Below are 19,831 nucleotides of genomic sequence, written 5' to 3'. Positions count from 1 at the left end.
AACACAGCCCTGCCCTTCCCATATTAGATTCTTGATGAATGTGTGTTGTTGTTATTCAGCCTGGTTCAATGTGCCCCTTTTTAACTTTGAGCACCCGCCCCTTTAAACCTCTCTGCACGGCCCTTCATTTGGCCAAACACTTTAAGAGACAGACTGGGATCATACCATTATGTGAAAGAGGACGGAAATGTCCCATAGACAGCAAGGGTAGTGGTAGAGACCAGTACACAGAGAAATGGGAGCTGTATTGAAATGCAAGCGTGTCAGGAAAGAGTGAAAAGGCAAAATGAGCAGCATCTGGCTGCATTTCAGTGATATTGGAGACCACAAAGCTGAGTGCAACATTTATACAGGAGATATACAGGAGACGCTGAGAGTAGAACTGATAAAATTAGGAGCTGGCTAAAATGAGACCCATTTTTATTTCCACCTATTTTCCACTGTGGAGGACAAAAGGTTTCAAACTGGTCCAGGTCTTAAACCTCACGTGTTCTTCCTAATAGCAGTAAATGGATAGAAATAAGGCTTTTATGAAAACACTGAATAAAACTTGCTGCCTTTAAAAAGACTAAATGTACAGTTCAGTATTGAATACTACATAAAATAAACTATATATAAAGTGTGTCTGAATGGCAGAGATGCAGAAATATGTGCATGTAGCACAGAGCCACGGCTCAGTGTCTGAATGAGTCTCACAGACCTGAATGTGCTGTTGAAGCCATTTAACGTAATTCTTTACTCGTTTGATCTGCTCCTTACCACAAGCCACCAGACGTAGAAGGTTTTGGACTTTTAACTATATTTTCTGAAGTTTTACAACTTTTCTTACTGTTAAAAACCTCGTTATGGCCATTCATGCTGTACAAAGTAATTAGACATGTGTGGTATCTACAGAAACGTCAGAATCTCAGCTAAAAGTTCACAAAACCATCTCAACAACCACCAAACAGCTGAAACAGCAGGTGAACAGATCACACAAAAAAGATGTAAACACAAATCCCCCTGATCATCTGTTTTTTAAACATGAAGCGTCGTTTTGGACGTTCATTTACTGCTGGTTCAGTGAATTTTGGTTGGACAGTGATGAAACCTGCAGCCTCAGAATCTGTGAGAAGTCTGCTTTCAGCACGCAACAGCATTGTTGTGTTGTGTGCTGTGGATCCACCTCTGCAAACTCATCACTGTTTCACCATCATGTTTCTACTTAGACAATAACAAAGGAAGCAGTTCCCAGGAACTACTTCCTGTCTTGTTAACATAAGAGTACGTTGCCCTTCAAAACACCTCCACTTCTCCTCTTATTAGAGGACTGCCTTATTATTAATCTGCTAATTCTGTCAGTTGATGAAAGAAAAATGCTTGATCTCACCTGAGAGTTTCCAGTGTACAGCGTGGACTCTTCAGTCCTTCAGACAGAAGCTTCACGCCTGAATCCTTCAGGTTACTGTTACTCAGGTCCAGCTGTCTCAGATTAGAGGTCTGAGAGCTGAGACCTGAGGACAGAGCTTCACAGCTTCTCTCTGACAGGTCACAGTGACTCAGTCTGAAAAATAACAGATAAACAATTACAAAAATAAAACACTTATGTTGAAGTGTAATGAGATACTATTATATTTAGCAATATTTCATCTTGTTTTGTCAGGAAACTGAGCACTGATGCAGAGCAACATGTGGAGAGAATCAGAGAAGAAGTGAAGAGAGAACAGCAGTAAAACAACACTGAATTGTTCAGTGTGCTTTTGATATCAACAGAATGTGTCAAACTTCTTTATTTTGTATTTGTTTTAGTAGAATTGATGATTATCACTTAGATAACAACCACAGGCCAGGTCTAAATTGCACTTTGGTGACAGTTACACCCAGAAATATTTCAGAAATGTGGACAATTGGTGCTCCAATGTATTCAGTATTGAACAAACTGAGTACCGATGACCACTTAATATTTTTGATATTTTATTTGAGTTGTTCCACCTGATCTGTGTTAACTAGAATAAACATTTAAAAGCTAAAGCTATGATCACATATGTACTTACAGAGCTTTGTTGGAGGCTTTGACCACTGGCAGCAGCCTCAGAAGAGCCTTTTTAAAGGCTCATGTTCTCACTTAGATCATTTATTTCTACTTACATTTCATTCTTGGAAAAATGGGGATTACTTTGAAAACAGGAACTATTTTCCCCAAAAATCAGCCCTGGATTAGTAAATCACTCCAACATGTTCTCAGTCATAAGAAGCTGTCTTGTTATGAGGGAGAGAAGAAAAAGATCGAGGCACAGAAACTTGTCGAAAGAGAGATAAAGCAGCTAAAATCAGGTATAAGAGTAAAGCAGAGGATGAGCTGAATAAAGGACACTCAAGGCTGGCTTGGAAAGGAATGAAGTCCATGGTGGGGATGCAGGACAAGGAGCAAAGATGAATGTGATGCTGAATCAGCAGAAGACTTGGACTCATTTGATTCTAGCTTTGATATCATTGATTTCAATGAAGAGCTTTGTGATTGTAGCAAAGGGCTGGTAGCTCTGAGAGTGACACTGATGAGGTGTCTGTGAAGGTTCGCAGTTATCTAAAGAGCTTAGAAAAAAAGGCATCTGGACTTCTTTAAGTTTCTTGAAGACGTTTCGCCTTTCACCTCTCATCCAAGAAGCTTCTTTATTTCTAGGGTCAAATGGTGGAGAGTCCCAGATTAGCCTGTGTACAAACAGACTTCAGCCATATGAGAGTGAGTGTGAGTGAATGAGAGCACACACAGGACACTCTGATCTCTGAATGTGTGTGACTCAGTGAAAAAGAGGATTGTACTGGATATACTGTGACTGACAAACAGAGTTTAAAGAGAAAGGTGTTTGGATTAAAATGGATTATGCTAAAGTGAACGTGCTAATGAAATCTGAACTGACTGAAATGTGAAGTGAAGATAATTGAGATGTAAAAGAGAGAGAGGGGGTGATAATAAGGTGGGGCTGAAGATCAGTGAAGGGCATGTAAACACCTGATTGGTTGAGTAGATATCAGATCGACAGTTTCACAGTCTTCCCTGTGGATTATAACTTTAAGAAGATGTAGTCAAAGGAGCTTGCAAAGAAAAGCGTCTGGACTTCTTTACGTTGCTTGAAGACGTTTCACCTCTCATCCGAGAAGCTTCTTCAGTTCTAAGGTCAAATGGTGGAGAGTCCCAGATATAAACCTAGTGGGAGTGACCCCCACAGAGGGACAAAAGGACCCCCTGATGATCCTCTAATCACCTGAGCCAAGGTGTGAAATTGGGTGTGGGACTCTCCTAACTCGAGAGTTTTCTCCAAGCATGACATCCCAGTGTATTTCAGACCCAGCAACACACTCAGACAGAAACTGGTTCACCCGAAAGACAAAACGCCAAAACACAAACTTAACAACGTGGTGTATGCTGTACAGTGCAGCGAGGAATGCTCAGACCTCTACATTGGAGAGACCAAACAGCCACTTCACAAGCGCATGGCACAACACAGAAGAGCCACCTCCACAGGACAAGACTCAGCAGTCCATCTGCATCTTAAGGATAAAGGACACTCTTTCGAGGATGCCAATGTTCACATTTTGGACAGAGAGGACAGATGGTTTGAAAGAGGAGTGAAAGAAGCCATCTATGTCCACTGTGAGCGACCATCTTTGAACAGAGGCGGGGGTTTACGACACCAACTCTCTGCCATCTATAATCCAGTTTTGAGATCCCTTCCCAGACGCCTTAACGCCCACTCACATCCTGGGCCATCTGACCTCAGGAATTCGCATGACAAGGTGGGGCCAGGTTTCACAATGAACACACCCGAAACTCTGGCTGATTGGGTCTCACACCCAATTTCACACCTTGGCTCAGGCAATTAGAGGATCATCAGGGGGTCCTTTTGTCCCTCTGTGGGGGTCACTCCCACTAGGTTTATATTTGGGACTCTCCACCATTTGACCTTAGAACTGAAGAAGCTTCTCGGATGAGAGGTGAAACGTCTTCAAGCAACTTAAAGAAGTCCAGACGCTTTTCTTTGCAAGCTCCTTTGACTATGATGACCTGGATGACTGAGAACCTTCACAGACATTTAAGAAGATGTGACATTCATCAAGGAATCCTGCTCCCCGGATTATTTCCATGAACACTGATCTGGAACACATCTACAGTGCTGGAAGTGTCCGTCTCACCACCAACCTCTCTGTGCACATTCACTTTTCAACCCTTTGTGAGACACTAAAGGTGTAAATCTGAGTATTTATCTATGTTAGTGCGAAGACCTCTAATAGGTTGGTTTAGTCTTTCCAAGTCATAACTTCCCTTGGAGTCCGCGGTCCAGGCTCTTAAAATCATCCTAGTTTAACATCCACTACAATCTAGAGGAGAACTGCACTAAGAGATGTGACTGATGAGATCTGACCTGCAAGGATACTCATGTTTATGTATATCAGGACAAGCAGGGAAGACCTGGACATCAACTCTGTCAGGCTGCCTGAGTCCTCTCACCCACATCAGCTCAGAACTCTGCATTATCTACTGAGAAAGACTCAGAGGATCAGGGATCAGAAGTTCTACAAAGAGTAGAACCAGACTTCCTGTATAGAGGTGTGTGGGCCTACTGATCCACAGTGTCAGCACAACTTTCACATCATATTCATCTCTTTCTTTCAAAGGTCTTTTTATTAGACAAAGGTTCCAATACAATGTATACAATAACACAAAATGCTTCAGAATGGTCCAAAATTTCAATCTTGTTCCCACCCTAACCGTTAAACAACAAATAATTGGCAGCCTTCTGCCCAACTAAACCAAAAAACAAACAGAAAAAAACAAAAACAAAAGCAAAAATCAACAAACAGACACATAAAAGAAAAGGAAAAAAAACAAGGGGGGGGGGGGGGGGGGTTCCCTTGGACTACTCAGTAACAGTAGTTGTGGCCCTTTCAAAGAAGTCCAGAAAGGGGGACCACAGTTTATAAAAAATTTTTTTAGACCCACGAACTGTATATCTATTTTTTCTAAATCCATACAAGACATTATATCTTTTAGCCATTGTGTGTGTGAGGGGGGAGAAGAGCCTTTCCACTTCAGCAGTATAGCTCGCCTGGCCAACAATAATGAAAAGTTTAATGTTTTGAGTCTGGAGTTGGACAGATTCAGATTCTGGACCGCACCAAACATAGCACAGAGTGGCTCTGGTTCAATTTGATGCTGCAGGACTTCAGACATGGTATGGAAAACAGATTTCCAAAAGGTGGACAAAGAAGGGCAGGACCAGTACATATGAAACAATGTACCAGGAGCACCCCCACACCTTAAACAGGCTGGGTCCACCCCTGGGTATATGTGTGCCAGTCTATCCCTGGACCAATGCCCCCGATGAACTATCTTAAATTGGATAAGTGTATGTCGAGCACACATTGATATATTGTGAACCTGGCCAAGGATAGAGTCCCACAGTTCATCCATAATATGAAAGGTAAGGTCCTGTTCCCATTTAGATTTGACAGCAGCTACTGAAGAGCCTTGTAAATTGGAAATTGAGCTGTACAAGGCTGATATTATGCCCCTTGAGGTTGGGTTTACCATTAAAAAAATCATCTACTGGATTGTGTGGAGGCATTTGGGGGAATTCTGCTGTCACACTCTGCACGTAGTGTCTGGCCTGTAAGAACCGAAAAAACTGAGCTGCAGCTATGCCAAATTTGGTGGATATTTGAGAGAAACTTACAAATTGTCCATCTTCATATAAGTCTGCAAAGGATTTTAGGCCCTTTTTATGCCAGATATGAAAAGCATTATCTGCCATTGAGGGAGCAAATAGGTGGTTTGCTGCAACTGGGCTTTGAAGTGAGAAAGCCCGGATACCCAGACTCTTCCTAAACTGAGACCAGATTCTAAGAGACTGCTGGACAACTCTATTGTTACTGGGTAGAGGTAATGCCAAAGGGAGTGATGAACCTAAAGTCACAGGTAGAGAAATTTTCCCACTTGAATATGACTCCATGGCAACCCAAACTGGTGGTGACGGGTCAAGATGATAGTGTCTCCAATACAACAAACACATGATATTGGCGGCCCAATAATAGTACTGGAAATTAGGGAGGCCTAAATCTCAGCCGGCTTGGGCCTTTGAAGAATAGATTTCTTCAATTTAGGAGGTTTACCATTCCAAATAAATGAAGTGATCAGTGAGTCTAGAGATTTAAAAAATGATTTTGGAATCAGGATAGGGAGGCATTGAAAAACATATAAGAATTTTGGAAGTAGCATCATTTTCAATGAGTTAATCCTACCTATTAAAGATAAGGATAATGGGGATCATCTGGACAGCATGTGCATGCACTGTTCCAGCAGGGAGAGGAGATTCTTCTTAAACAAACAATTAAATTGCTTTGTGACACATATCCCAAGGTAATCAAAGTGATCCGTGACTATTTTAAAGGGAACATTTACCAAATCCAGATTTCGAGCACTCTCGTTAATCAAAAACAGTTCACTCTTATTCATATTAATTTTGTATCCAGAGAGATGACTAAAAGCATTCAGTATATTAAGTACAGCGGGTAAGGAGGTAAGCGGGTTGGAAAGAAATAGAAGAAGGTCATCGGCATACAGTGAAACTCTATGCTCAATCCCCCCCCCCCCCCTCCATATGCCCTTTATGTCCCCACTACCACGGACTGCAATTGCTAATGGCTCAGTTACAAGGGCAAAAAGCAAAGGGCTTAAAGGGCAGCCCTGTCTCATTCCACGGTGGAGCCTAAAATGGTCAGAGTAGCGACAGTTAGTTACCACTGAAGCCGTGGGGCTTGCATAAAGAAGTTTGATCCATGAGCAAAATAAGGGGCCCATTCCAAACCTTTCTAAAGTAAAAAACAAATATTCCCACTCCACCCTATCAAATGCTTTTTCCGCGTCCATAGCAATAAGGCATTCAGGCACAACATGGCATAGATAATATTAAAAAGTCGCCGTATGTTAAAGAAGGCGTGCCGATTTTTTATAAAGCCAGTTTGGTCGGGAGATATTATAGCAGGAAGAATTTTTTCCAGCCTGTGCGCCAGTAGCTTAGACAGAATTTTAACATTGATTGAGTTTGATAGATTGAGTTTGGTTTGTAAACTTAAGCGTTCTTTATATAGCGCCAGTGAAGGAGACTGAGCGTACTGCCTGTCGATGTTTAAAATCTGGTCTGAAATAAGCCTCTGTTCCCTCTGTGCTCACTGTCTTTTAAATGCTGCCACTGAGATGATTTCTCCTCTCAGAAATGCCTTCAGAGCCTCCCACACAGTCCTGTTTGGCATACCAGGTGTTCTATTCTCAGTAAGAAAAATTTTAACTTCAGAAGATCCAATCTCCAGACCTTTCTCACAGAGTCGCAGGCCTGAAAAGCTATTTTGAGCACGAGGGGGGCATGATCATAGACAGTAATACTTTCATAGCTTCAGGATCTAATATTATTAATTAGCAAATTGTCAATAAAAAAATAATCTATTCTACTGTAGGTGTGGTGTACGTGTGAAAAGAAAGAATAATCTCTACCAGTAGGGAACAAAAACCGCCAGGGATCCGTGAGACCATGATCTTCAAGAAAAGACTAGAAATAAGTTGCAGATTTATTAAGAGTAGCAGGTTTGGGGGATGAACGATCTAATACCACATGCAAATAAAGATTAAAATCGCCCCCCAGAATCAAAGAGGGAGTATTTAAGTACGGGAGGTGTGAAAACAGGCGTTGAAAAAATTGCACATCATCAAAATTGAGTGCATAAAGGTTAGCCAAAGTCACAGACCTGTCGCAGAGTTTGCCAGACACTATTATAAACCGTCCGTTTTTGTCTGACAAAACATTAGATGGAACAAATGGGATGTTCCGATCGATAAGAATAGCTGTACCCCTAGCTTTTGCTTTAAAATTAGAGTGAAACATCTGTCCTGACCAACATTTTGCCAATCGTGAGTGATCTGAATCCTGCAAGTGGGTCTCTTGCAAAAAAACTACCCCGGGCTTAAATTGCTTCAGACGTGATAAGACTCTCTTTCGCTTTATTGGGTGGTTCAACCCCCTCACATTCCAGCTAACAAAGGTAAGATTACCACTCATCAAGGAAGTCCCACATTTTTATGTACAGAGTTGCCAAAGGAGGGAAGGGAGGGGACAAAAACAAAACAAAACAAAAAAAACAAAACCTGACAACCAACCCCACCCCAGAAAGAAAATGCAATACAATAACATATCACTGTGTAAAAAAAACCTAAAACAATACCACCCACCAATATCACCCAGCAGGTTGCATTAAAAAGCAACCGCGTAAAGCCCTGCTTTCTTCCCATATTAGTCAAGAACTCCCCATACCACCAGCATCATACCTGCACCCTTGAACAGTAGCCCCTAAACTCGAGCCAGGGTCTCAGTTTTCAGGCCACGAAGAAGAGAAAGAAGAAAGAACAAAAAACAAATCAACCAAACAACGAACCAGTTTTACCTTAAAATGAACAGCAAAGAATATATTGCTATGCCAACAGTGCGGCTGTATAATGTCAGTCACAACGAGGACGCCACTTAGGCTAGTCCGACCCGTTATAGTTGTAAATTAGGGTGAGTGCTCTACAGTGTCCAACTCAGGATGGAGAGCTTCGATTTTCTTCCATGGTTTGAATGAAGCGAGAGGCCTCCTCAACTGACTCCAATCGCCGGATTTTCCCATCTGAAAGAGTAATGCGGAGCCTGGCGGGGAAGAGAAGGGAAGGACAAAGGCCTCTCTGGTATAACTCGGCCATAACATCCTTATACTGGGCTTGCTGCTTTTGGACGTCGGCGTTGTAATCCTCATAAAACAGGAGTTTATGTCCGCAGTATTCCAACGTCCCTCGGCATCTCCGTGCTTCCCTTATCAGCAGCTCCTTAATCTGGAAGCAGTGGAAGCGGATAATGACTGAGCTTCCATCAGGGCCCGGGTTGGGCATAAGGCTACGGTGTGCTCTGTCAAGCTCCGGGGGGGATGGCAAAGTTTGTGCGCCGAAGACCTCCACCAGCAGCCGGGAAAAGAACTCAGTTGGCCTGTGGACCCGGCTCCACCGATTCCAGCAAACACACCAGATGGATGTTCTGCCTTCTGCTTCTACTCTCCAGGTCGGAAAGTTTAGTTTTGAAAAGTTTGTTTTCCTCCTGTAGTGAATCATACATAGCTTCGAGCACTGCTAAACGCTGAACAACATCCACTGCGTTTGATTCAAGCTCACCAATACGTACTTCTTGATTTGCAACTTCCGCTTGAATCTTGTCCAGCTTACCGTTAATTACATCCGATGTAGCCTTAAAATCTGCGGCTATGGCTGTTCTGTGCTGTTCGAGCAGGGCGACAAGCGGCGGATTCAGGGCTGCACTAGCATCCTCTGCTGCACCAGCGTTAGCACAGCTCTCACCAGTGAGGTTTTTCTCGGTTTGTCTCCTTCCCTTGGACATTCTTCCAGTGTGACACTCATAAATGACCCGAAAAATTCATATCTAACAGCAAAATGGGGCTCAGAGAGTAAAATTTCAAAAAAAGTTAGGCAGGTGCTAGTGCCCGACACACCTTACTCCATTGCCCGAAAACGGAAGTCCTCCAACATTAACATCCACATCATATTCATCTCAGCACAAGTAAAACATGTGACTGACCTCAGAGTTTCAAATCCACATCGTGGATTCTCCAGAAGAACACAAAGCTGCTTCACTCCTGAATCCTGCAGGTTGTTGTAGGTTCCACTCAGGTCCAGCACTCTGGGATACGAGGGGTTGGACTTCAGTGCTGCTGCCAGATAATCACAGCTGATCTCTGACAAACCACAGCCCCACAGTCTGTATAAAGAATGAAAGATGTAAGTTTATTAGACAAAGTGTGAGCTTGAAATCATTCAGTGTTTCATCATCTGTTCAGAGCTGAAGAAGGTTCAGAATGTAGAAGTTTAGAAAATGAAAACTCCAAACAGCTGAAGCCAACAGGAAGCAGCTTCAAACAAACACAACAGGAGAAAAAACTCTGAATGTTTCACATTAAAGTCGTACATTTATCATAAAAACAGGACAAAGACTTGAAAAAGTCGTGTTTTTCCTTCCAGGAACCACAAGGCTTCACTTTTAAAGGTGAAGTGTGGAGGACTTCCGGTCAGCATGCGACCCGAATAGACGCAGGAACGAGCTGCTCCGGTGAACTTAACTCCGCTTTGACCAGTTTCACCCCTTCAGCTGCCACCTTTAAGTCGCTTACACTCGTAACTACTTTTCTAGTGTTTTGAACACTTTTAACCCTTTCCCATGGCTGCTAAGAGTGCAAAAGCGAACAAAAAGGAGGACGTTAGCTTAACACTGGAGGCTATCACCACGCTGCTCCAGCAGCACCGAGATGAGTTGGCATCTGAATTTAAGACCTCATTTAACGCCCTCGATTCAAAACTGGACCAGGTACGACAAGCCCAAGAGGAACAGGCCGAGAGAGTTTCATCCTTGGAGCTTGCAACTGAAGACCTGAGCCAACGTGTCGCCGACCTTGAAAACACGTGTGCCGCTCTTCGCGAAGACAACAACCAGCTAAAGAACAAAGTCACTGACCTGGAGAGCCGTAGCAGGCGTCAGAACATCCGCGTCCTTGGACTGCCTGAAGACACTGAAAATGGGCGCCCCACTCACTTCTTTTCCAACCTTCTCTGTGAGTTATTGGGCAAAGAAACACTTCAGTCTCCACCGGAGCTTGATAGAGCGCATCGCTCCCTCGCAGCGAAGCCGCCCGTGGGACGCCCACCTCGCCCGGTGATCATCCGCCTGCACCGATACCAGATCAAGGACCTTATCATCCGAGAAGCTAGGAGGAGAGGGAAATTCGACTACCGAGGCGTGCCTATCCGAATTGTGGAGGACTACAGCCCTGAGGTCCTCAATCAGCGGGCGCAGTACAAGGACATTATGTCGGAGCTCTACAGGCGAGGCCTGAGCCCGGCTCTCCTCTTCCCAGCACGGCTTCGCATAACGCAGGCCAGCGGCGCCAGAAAGTTTTTCAGCTCCGTTGACCAGGCTCAACAGTACATTGAGAGGCTCCCAAAGGCTCCGGAAGCCCCATGAAGAAGTATTACTAATAAAACAATGGCACCAAATGCAGGTACCAAACACTCCATATAGTTATAGAGGCGCAGTCGGGATCCACGTAAGACGTTGCTTTTCCCTTCCGAGTGTAGCGATGTAGTCTGAGTGCTATAGTACTGAAATGCTGATTATTACCTTAATTTAACTTGATAATCTTATTTTTTTTCTTTGATAAATAAGGAGACAACCTCATTGACTTCTACCTGTTGGGTAGAAGTCAATGAGGTAATAATGACGTAATACCTGTTGCACGGAGACGGGGAGTTTTGTTATCTACTCGTAGCCTTCTGTCTGTTCTTATTCAATAATTCAGTTATATCTTAACAGTATTATAAGGGGTCTCAGCTTACTATGCTATGGCCACCGGAGCAGTGGTTCGACTGCTTCAATACCTAGGTTATTGGTATCATAGACAGGAGGAGTAACACTCTAAATATGTTAAGTTTGAAGAGCTCGCTGCTTGTTCTTGTTCTTTTTTTTGGCAGCCATTTTCTGTTGTGGGGAGGGTTTGGGGAGGGTAAGGGTCACTGCTATGAACCTCATACACTGTTCTTTTTTTTAACCTGTTCTGAACTAACTTCCACCCACTGTAAAGTTATTCTGTTCTTATCATCTAAGGCCAGTGTGCATATTTTCTTTGCTCTACAAATCAGATGAGTCTTTCCTTTCCGTGGCTTTCCTGCAGGAGACCCACGTCAGGGCCTCTGATAATGTCCGTCTCTTCTCCCGTTGGAGGGGCCAGTGTTTTCACTCACTTTTCCAAGCTAGGGCACGTGGGGTCTCTATATTGGTCAGGCAGAACATTCCCTTTGAGGCCCACAATGTCATAGCAGACAAATATGGTAGATATGTCATAGTCAGTGGGAAACTGTATAACAGTCTTGTTGCTCTAGTAAATGTGTATGCTCCTAATACAGATGTCGAGAATTTCTTTAAACAACTATTCTCCTCTTTACCCGACTTAAATGTCTACTCTCTTTTTCTGGGGGGTGATTTTAACTGCTGGTTAGACCCAGCCCTGGATCGCTCATCCACTAAGAGCAATGTTTTAAGCAAATCTGCATCTGTCATTCATGCCTTTCTATCAGAATATGGAATGTGCGATGTTTGGCGCACTCTAAATCCTCATAAAAGAGATTACTCCTACTTTTCACATGTGCACCACACATATTCAAGAATTGATTACTTTATCATTGACACTAATTGTCTACAGCAGGTCCACTCCTGTGCCTACCATAGCATAGTTATTTCAGATCACGCCCCTCTTACTTTATCTCTGTCTCTTCCACATCCTCCTGTTAAAGCTGCACAATGGCGTTTCAACTCGACCCTCCTGTCGGATGAAAATTTTGTAAAGTTTATCCAGGATGAGATACGCCTTTACTTTGCCACCAACTCTTCCCCAGAGACTTCCAGCCTTGTCGTATGGGATGCCTTTAAGGCGTATATCAGAGGCCAGATTATTGCTTATTCGGCAACAATTAAAAAAAAGTCCACCCATGAAAGGAACAAGTTAATGCAACAATTTAAGGAGACTGATGAACAGTATGCTCTCAAACAGAGTCATGAAATATTTAAAAAGCGTGTAGAACTTAAAACAAGACTTGACTTACTCACAACGTACTCGACTGAACGTTTACTCTTACATGACAAATCCAAATTTTATATGCATGGTGACAAACCTGATAAATTACTGGCGAGCCTTCTAAAAGGTTCTAGGGCAAGGCAAAGTATTCTCAAAATTCGACAACAAGATGGCAACACAGTCACAGATCACGAAAAAATCAATGAAGTGTTCAGGGATTTTTACTCACAGCTTTACACCTCAGAGTCCCAAACTGACTGTAATGCAATTAATGAGTTCTTAGCTAAACTTGACATTCCAGAAATTCCACCAGAACTTAGAACAAGGCTGGATGAACCCATCTCCCAGTTAGAAGTTTCCTTGGCTATAGCTTTGATGCACTCTGGTAAGTGTCCAGGTCCGGATGGCTTTCCGTCAGAATTTTTCAAACACTTCTCTTCATTACTGTCCACGCAGCTTAGTGCAACCCTCACGGACTGCAAGGAACAAGGATCTCTTCCTCAATCATTCTATGAAGCCTGTATTACACTTATTAAAAAGAAAGGAAAAGATCCGTTGGAATGTGTCTCCTATAGACCCATTTCTCTACTGAACACAGACGCTAAAATATTAGCCAAGATACTTGCCCGTAGACTAGAAATAGTTCTTCCAAAAATTATTTCGAAAGACCAGACAGGCTTCATTAAAGGTCGTCATTCATATTTTAACATAAGGAGGCTATTTAACATAGTCTACTCCAGCTCTACAGACTCTGATGAATGCGTGGTCTCGCTTGACGCTGAAAAGGCCTTTGATCGAGTTGAGTTTGATTATCTCTTTGCAGTCCTTGATAGATTTGGCTTTGGAGCGAAATTTACTTCATGGATTAAATTACTCTATTCTCAACCATCTCCTACAATACGAACTAACCTCCAATTGTCAAAACCTTTCAAACTTCACAGAGGCACACGCCAGGGATGTCCTCTCAGCCCCCTGCTTTTTGATCTGGCCATAGAACCCCTTGCCATTGCGTTCCGCAGTTGCAAAGAGGTACACGGCATTTGGAGAAACAATACAGAACACAAGGTCTCGCTCTATGCAGATGATCTCCTGCTCTTTATTTCTAAGCCCTTAGCCTCACTACCATCTGCATTGAATCTGCTTAGTCAATTTGGTCGGATTTCAGGGTATAAACTGAACCTTAATAAAAGTGAGCTCTTCCCACTAAGTAGCAGAGCCAGTATGTTAGACTTCACCTGCTTGCCCTTCAGAGTTGAAAGGACAAAAATTACATATTTGGGAATCACAGTGACAAAAAAACATAAAAACCTTTTCACAGAAAATGTGAGTGCATTGCTGAACCAAGTGAAGCGGTCCCTTACCCGCTGGACACCACTCTCTATGTCTCTGGTAGGACGTATCAATTCAATTAAAATGACCATTCTACCCAAATTTCTATACTTTTTCCAGGCCATACCCATTTTCATTCCCAACACTTTTTTCAATAAGCTGGACTCTGTCATCTCATCTTATCTATGGCAGGGTAAACGCCCAAGGCTTAATAAGATGCATCTTCAAAAATCTAAAATTGAGGGTGGGTTTGCACTTCCCAACTTTCGTTTTTATTATTGGGCTGCTAACATACGATGTTTGGTGTTTTGGTATTTTTACCATATTCGGAGTGGTTGTCCTGACTGGGTCACTATGGAATTGCATAGTGACAACAGTATATCCTTACCAGCTGCACTTTGTTCTCCACTCTCATCCTCTTCATTCAACTCCATTCCCAACCCTGTAGTGGTGCACTCATTAAAAATATGGGGCCAGTTTAGGAAATATTGTAAACTTTGTGACTTCTCCCTTCTCAGCCCCATTGCATCTAACCATTTCTTTAAACCTTCTATCCAGGACGGTGGGTTTGCGGAGTGGCACAGAAGTGGAATAACTTGCTTTAAGGACCTATTCATAGCCAACAAACTAGCATCATTTGAACAACTTGCTAATAAATATATTCTCCCACCATCACACTTTTTCAGATACTTGCAAGTCAGGCACTTTATTTGTTCCCAGACTTCAGGCTCAAGCCCTCCACCAGAGCCTACACTACTAGAAACTATCCTACAACTCAATCCAACCAATAGAGGGCTGATTTCCTTGCTTTACAATAAAATGTTAAATTTGACACATACCTCTTCATCCAAGCTCAAGACACTGTGGGAAGGAGACTTAAACATGACAATCTCTGACGAAACACGGGCCTCTATACTCAAACATGTCAACACTACATCACTATGTGCCCCGCCATTGTTTAATCCAGTTCAAAGTGGTGCATAGAGCCCATTTCTCAAAATCCAGATTATCCCGTATCTACCCTGAAATCACTCCATACTGTGACAGATGCAAAACTGCTGAAGCCTCACTGGTCCACATGTACTGGTCTTGCCCCAATCTCACTCAGTTCTGGTCAGAGGTTTTTCGTACCCTGTCCAGAATTCTCAGTGTGACACTGGCCTCCGGTCCCCTTCTTGCTCTGTTTGGCATCAGTGGGAATGAGGTGCTTCTACCGGCCTCTAAAAAACAGGCATTATCATTCTGTTCCCTGTTGGCCAGGAGGGCAATCCTACTGAGGTGGCGGGACGGGTCATATAACCACAAACAGTGGTTATATGACCTCATTGCCTGTCTAAAACTGGAAAAGATAAGACACTCACTTCAGAACTCCACTGGGAAATTTCAAGACATGTGGGGACCCTTCCTTGATGCTTTTCAAAATCTATAAGAATTTTTCAGCGGACTCTCTTAAGTCAGGTGTGGAAATACAGTGTGCGGGTGCAGGCAGTGACCTGGGTGGGAATGAATGGGATTGTTTTGCAGGGATTATGTTACTTTGGGATACATTTGTTTATATTCTTTTTTTCTCTCTTTTTCCCTTTTTTCCTCCTTTTTTTTTCTTTTATTTCACAGCCGGAGATACATCTTTGGATTCATTTCACAGCTTAAATGTACTACTTGACCTTAATGTACATATCATCTGTAATCCTTCTTTTTTCTTTCTGTTTATATGTATAATATATATGTTGATGTTTATGTGTATAAAAGGAAACCTCTTAATAAAAAAGACATTGTTTAAAAAAAAGTTGAAGTGTGAAAGAAATGGACATATTTGAAGTCCAACACCTTTTTCCAGTCACATTATTAAAGCAGACAAACTACAAGCTCATTTTCATTCCAACAAGTCATCTTCTGACCTGGACTAACAACACTGTTCTCTATGTGCAGCTGGCTGTGAGACCAGTGCTCAGGGAGCGTCTACAAAGTGCAACACTGAAAGAACATCACACACTCATTTGCTTCCATCATCCAACCTGAAGAGGAAACAGAGATGCCTCCCCTTCAAAGTAAAAGCTGCTCCTTTTGGACACTGTATCAAAGAAAGTCTACAGTATAACATAGAAAAGACAGAAAAAAGTTTTGGTTGTTTTTAAATTGTGCAGAAATGAAACTACACTAAGCTCAATTATGTGACAGACATTTCATCCCATGTCAGTTTGGCCTCATCCTGGGCCGGATTATCCAGCACACTCTGACCACAGGCCCAGGGGCCACGCACAGCTGGGCTCCATCCAAGAGACAGCAAACAAACCAACACAATAATAAAAACCACCATGTGATCTTCTTACATCTTCAAGACAAACATAGTAAAAACATGAGCATATTTGTTTCCTGATAAAATGATGTGACAGGTAGAACAGAGTAAAGTGGTGGTGTTACAGCCTTTCTCCCCTCTGCTGCCGAGGCTGTTAGTCTCTCCCAAACTCAGCTACAGGACTTCCAAATGAATGAAAGCAGCAGATGTGGATTTACAAATGAAAGAGGAAGAGGAGAAGAAGAGGAGAGGGAGGCCACCCTGACCATCACTCCAGCTGAAAACATCACACTTCCATTAAAGTTGGTGAGAAAATGTTGAGCAGGATGAGCTGCTGGCTAATCTGGAGGCTGTAGCAGCAGCTCACAGTCACAGTGGATTTCCACTCATGAAAAAGCTCTGGCTGCTTCATTTCTCATCTCATATCAGAGACTTTAAAGCTTCAGTGAAGCTGTACTGTGATGCTTCCTCTCCATATTCAGCCCAATGTGCTCTGTATTGTTTTATGCAGGTCATCTAAACAGGAACGAGCAGCTCATTTCAATATAAAAGGTTGGAACTGTAAAGAAAACAAACAGAGCTCATAAACTGAAACTGATTTCATTTTTTCAGCTGGAACATTTTAGTTGTTCTTTTTTCAATACGTAAATAATTATATTTACAGTAAGTCTTATCATTCCCCTTTTCCCTGCCAGTCACCGCCAATGTTCCCTCTAATGTTTCATGTGTCTGAGCGAACACACAAACTCCCTGAGCGTCCCTTGGACCACTGTGAGCAACAGCAGACGTGTGCACTGTGGTCACGCCAGCATCTTATCCATCCAAGTTACATGGTTTATTAAAGTAATCAAATTACAGCATTTACATTTATGTTAGACTACTTTTAATTAACTCCTTTAGCCCACTTACAATAAAAATTTAAAACAACCTTGTTGATGACCTGTAGCATGTTAACACTATTGGAAGTAAAAATAACTTGAACTCCAATTTTGAAAAGACAACTTTATTTTTTCTATTTTTATAAAGCTCTGACTTGTATTATGAGTCTGTGGTCTGGGAGAGAGTCTGTAACTCTGTCTGCAAAATACAGGATATAATGACCAATGTTGGGCAATTAATTATATAGTTACTTCTTCAAAAAAGTAACTGAGTTTTGCAAACAACAAAGTTTGTTGCAATAAATACTGAATACTATCGTTGTTATAAACAACAATACTATTCAGGAAGAAAACCAAACATTGCAGATATTTTATCATAACTCTGGTTTTACGTGGCCGATCAACACAATTTAAAAACTGGTATAAAGTCCACACTTTTTCCCTCAGTTGCTCCGTCTGTCCTGCTCACATCTCCAATGGGTGTACACGTTGTCATTAACGTGGCTTCACCTCATCATCAGCCACTTTGATCGCTATAACACCGGTGTCGGCACATAAGGACGCTGTCATAGCCTGTCAGCGACGTTGATTAGCTGCGTATATACGAATGTGAATCGCGTGATTGGCTGGACTATGGGATAAGGTGGCACCGTTCTAATCCCATATGGGAGCAGCCAGTCACTGACTAACACTGCAAAACAGAATTGTTAACGTATTAATTTTAATTTCAATTGAGATTTGATTATTTTTTGTGTGCAACACAGATTGTCTGTGCGCAGAGACGTGCCAGCAGTGCGCAATTGCGCACGCGCGCAGCTTAGAGGGAACATTGGGCACCACCACAGTTCACTTCAACAAAACTTTACTTCAGATTTGTTTTCATGTTTTGATCCAGTGATGAGAGCGAAGTGAGGTTTGTCCTTCATGATCACAAACTGTTCCAGCATGTAAACCTGAGATCTGTGTGGAGCAGCTGACCTGTACGATGTGCTCAACACAAACATTATTTACCATCAGTTACTGTGTGACTGAACCACGTGGGTGTATGAAACATTGCTTTTAGTTTTAATAGCACATGGCAACATTCAGACGTGAATCTATACAGTAACACTTTGATTTGTTACAGTGAGGAGACTGTTGAAGGAACGATGAGGGGAAACTGTAACAGCAGCAACAGAAACCAGGAGACAAAGCTGAGGTCTGGGTTCCTCTATGCTACACACAGCCTCCTGCTCCTGGACTTTAGTAAACACATAAATGTCTCCAAGTACACTTACTTCAGAAACACTATTAACCTCATTACAAGTTTACTTCAGCTTTAAATTACTCACAACATCAGCACACATGAGTAAACAAAGTAACTCACAGCTACTGTTCAAGTTTAGTCATCTTTAATACAAATATACCTCATTATTATGAATCTCACAGCTACCTGCTCATTGAACTGAACAATAATTCTGTTTGACCATTAAAACAAAATATGTGACTGTAAAAAATGTTCAGACAGTAATTAAGAATCTCCTAAGCAATCCAAAGATAAAGAAAAGTTCACCTGCCAATTCTATAAAGCTTGGTTGTTTATACAATAATATAATTTAATGATATGTTTTGATCCTGACCTGAGAGTTTCCAGTATACAATGTGGACTCTGCAGTGCAGCAGACAGAAGCTTCATTCCTGAATCCCGCAGGTCATTGTTACTCAGGTCCAGCTCTTTCAGACTAGAGGACTGGGAGTTGAGAACTGAGGACAGAGCATCACAACTTCTCTCTGAGAGGTTACATCCACTCAGTCTGGAAGAAAACAAACAAACAAATTAATAAAAATCTGTCAAATGAAACATTTTTAGTGCCAGCATGCAATACAATTATTGGTTAACTAAATACCTTCATTACAACACAACTCTTCTTCTATATCAGCACTTACTCCTTGTAAGCTCCACCTGCTCCACCTTCTGCGTCAGAAGACATGAAAACAAACTGTAAATCTAGTAGAAACTAGAGCTGGGCGATATATCGAGTTTTTAAAAAATATCGATATATTTTTATACGAGATATAAGATGTGACAATATCTTTTATATCGATATAGTCTATGTTACGTTATAATTGTGTGGATGCCTGAATAGGCCGCTTAACCGCCGCTTAACTACTCCCACAATTTTTGTCCGATTTTTACCATTCAAATTTTAAACTATTCAGCTATTTCTGCTAACGATTGCTATCGCTTTTGGTATTTTCTGCTATTATACTTTTAAAAAATTACACTTTTTTCCTTTAATGTGTCCCATTGAAATGAATGGAAAACTTCCACAATTCTGCTAAAACTTTCTTGTCTTTGAAACTTAACTACTTCCTTATACTTTCACCTAGAAACTCCATTCTAACTTTAAAACGTTCTCAAATGATTGGGCTATTCCTGTGTGATTCAGCTTTTTCATATCTGTTACCGTTTTCATTTAATGCCTCTTTAAGTTTTCAGTTGCAAAATTGTGATTTTTCAGAAAACACATGCGTTGCTATTGTTGCTATGCAATTAACTCAGAGTGCACACTCGTCCGTTCTGAATTTTCACTTCATGTCTGAACAACTTCTTGCTACTCGCTCAATTTCCACTCAACTTCCACAAATTATACATCAA

The 19,831-nt window shown here is 41.9% G+C and overlaps 1 protein-coding gene across 7 annotated transcripts in view; it reads right to left on the bottom strand.

Moving 5' to 3' along the window:
• The window catches only part of LOC308403440 (protein NLRC3-like), a 63,328-nt gene that overhangs the window by 19,051 nt on the left and 24,446 nt on the right, over nucleotides 1-19,831 (bottom strand). For all 7 annotated transcript variants that reach the window (XR_013972906.1, XM_080892852.1, XM_080892850.1 and 4 more), the window contains 3 exons: nucleotides 18,813-18,986; nucleotides 9,648-9,827; nucleotides 1,370-1,543 (listed from right to left, as the gene is read on the bottom strand). Coding sequence is in view for 6 of the 7 variants with exons in the window: in XM_080892852.1 (XP_080748978.1) it covers nucleotides 1,370-1,543; nucleotides 9,648-9,827; nucleotides 18,813-18,986 (528 nt within the window). In the remaining variant the exon portion in view is untranslated. The remainder of the gene's footprint in view (nucleotides 1-1,369; nucleotides 1,544-9,647; nucleotides 9,828-18,812; nucleotides 18,987-19,831) is intronic.

This window comes from Rhamphochromis sp. 'chilingali' (assembly GCF_963969265.1).
Source record: "Rhamphochromis sp. 'chilingali' genome assembly, chromosome: 1".
In the NCBI taxonomy this organism is placed as follows: domain Eukaryota; kingdom Metazoa; phylum Chordata; class Actinopteri; order Cichliformes; family Cichlidae; genus Rhamphochromis; species Rhamphochromis sp. 'chilingali'.
The sequence above is the reverse complement of the archived record's forward strand: the minus strand, read 5'-3'. Positions and strand labels throughout refer to the sequence as shown.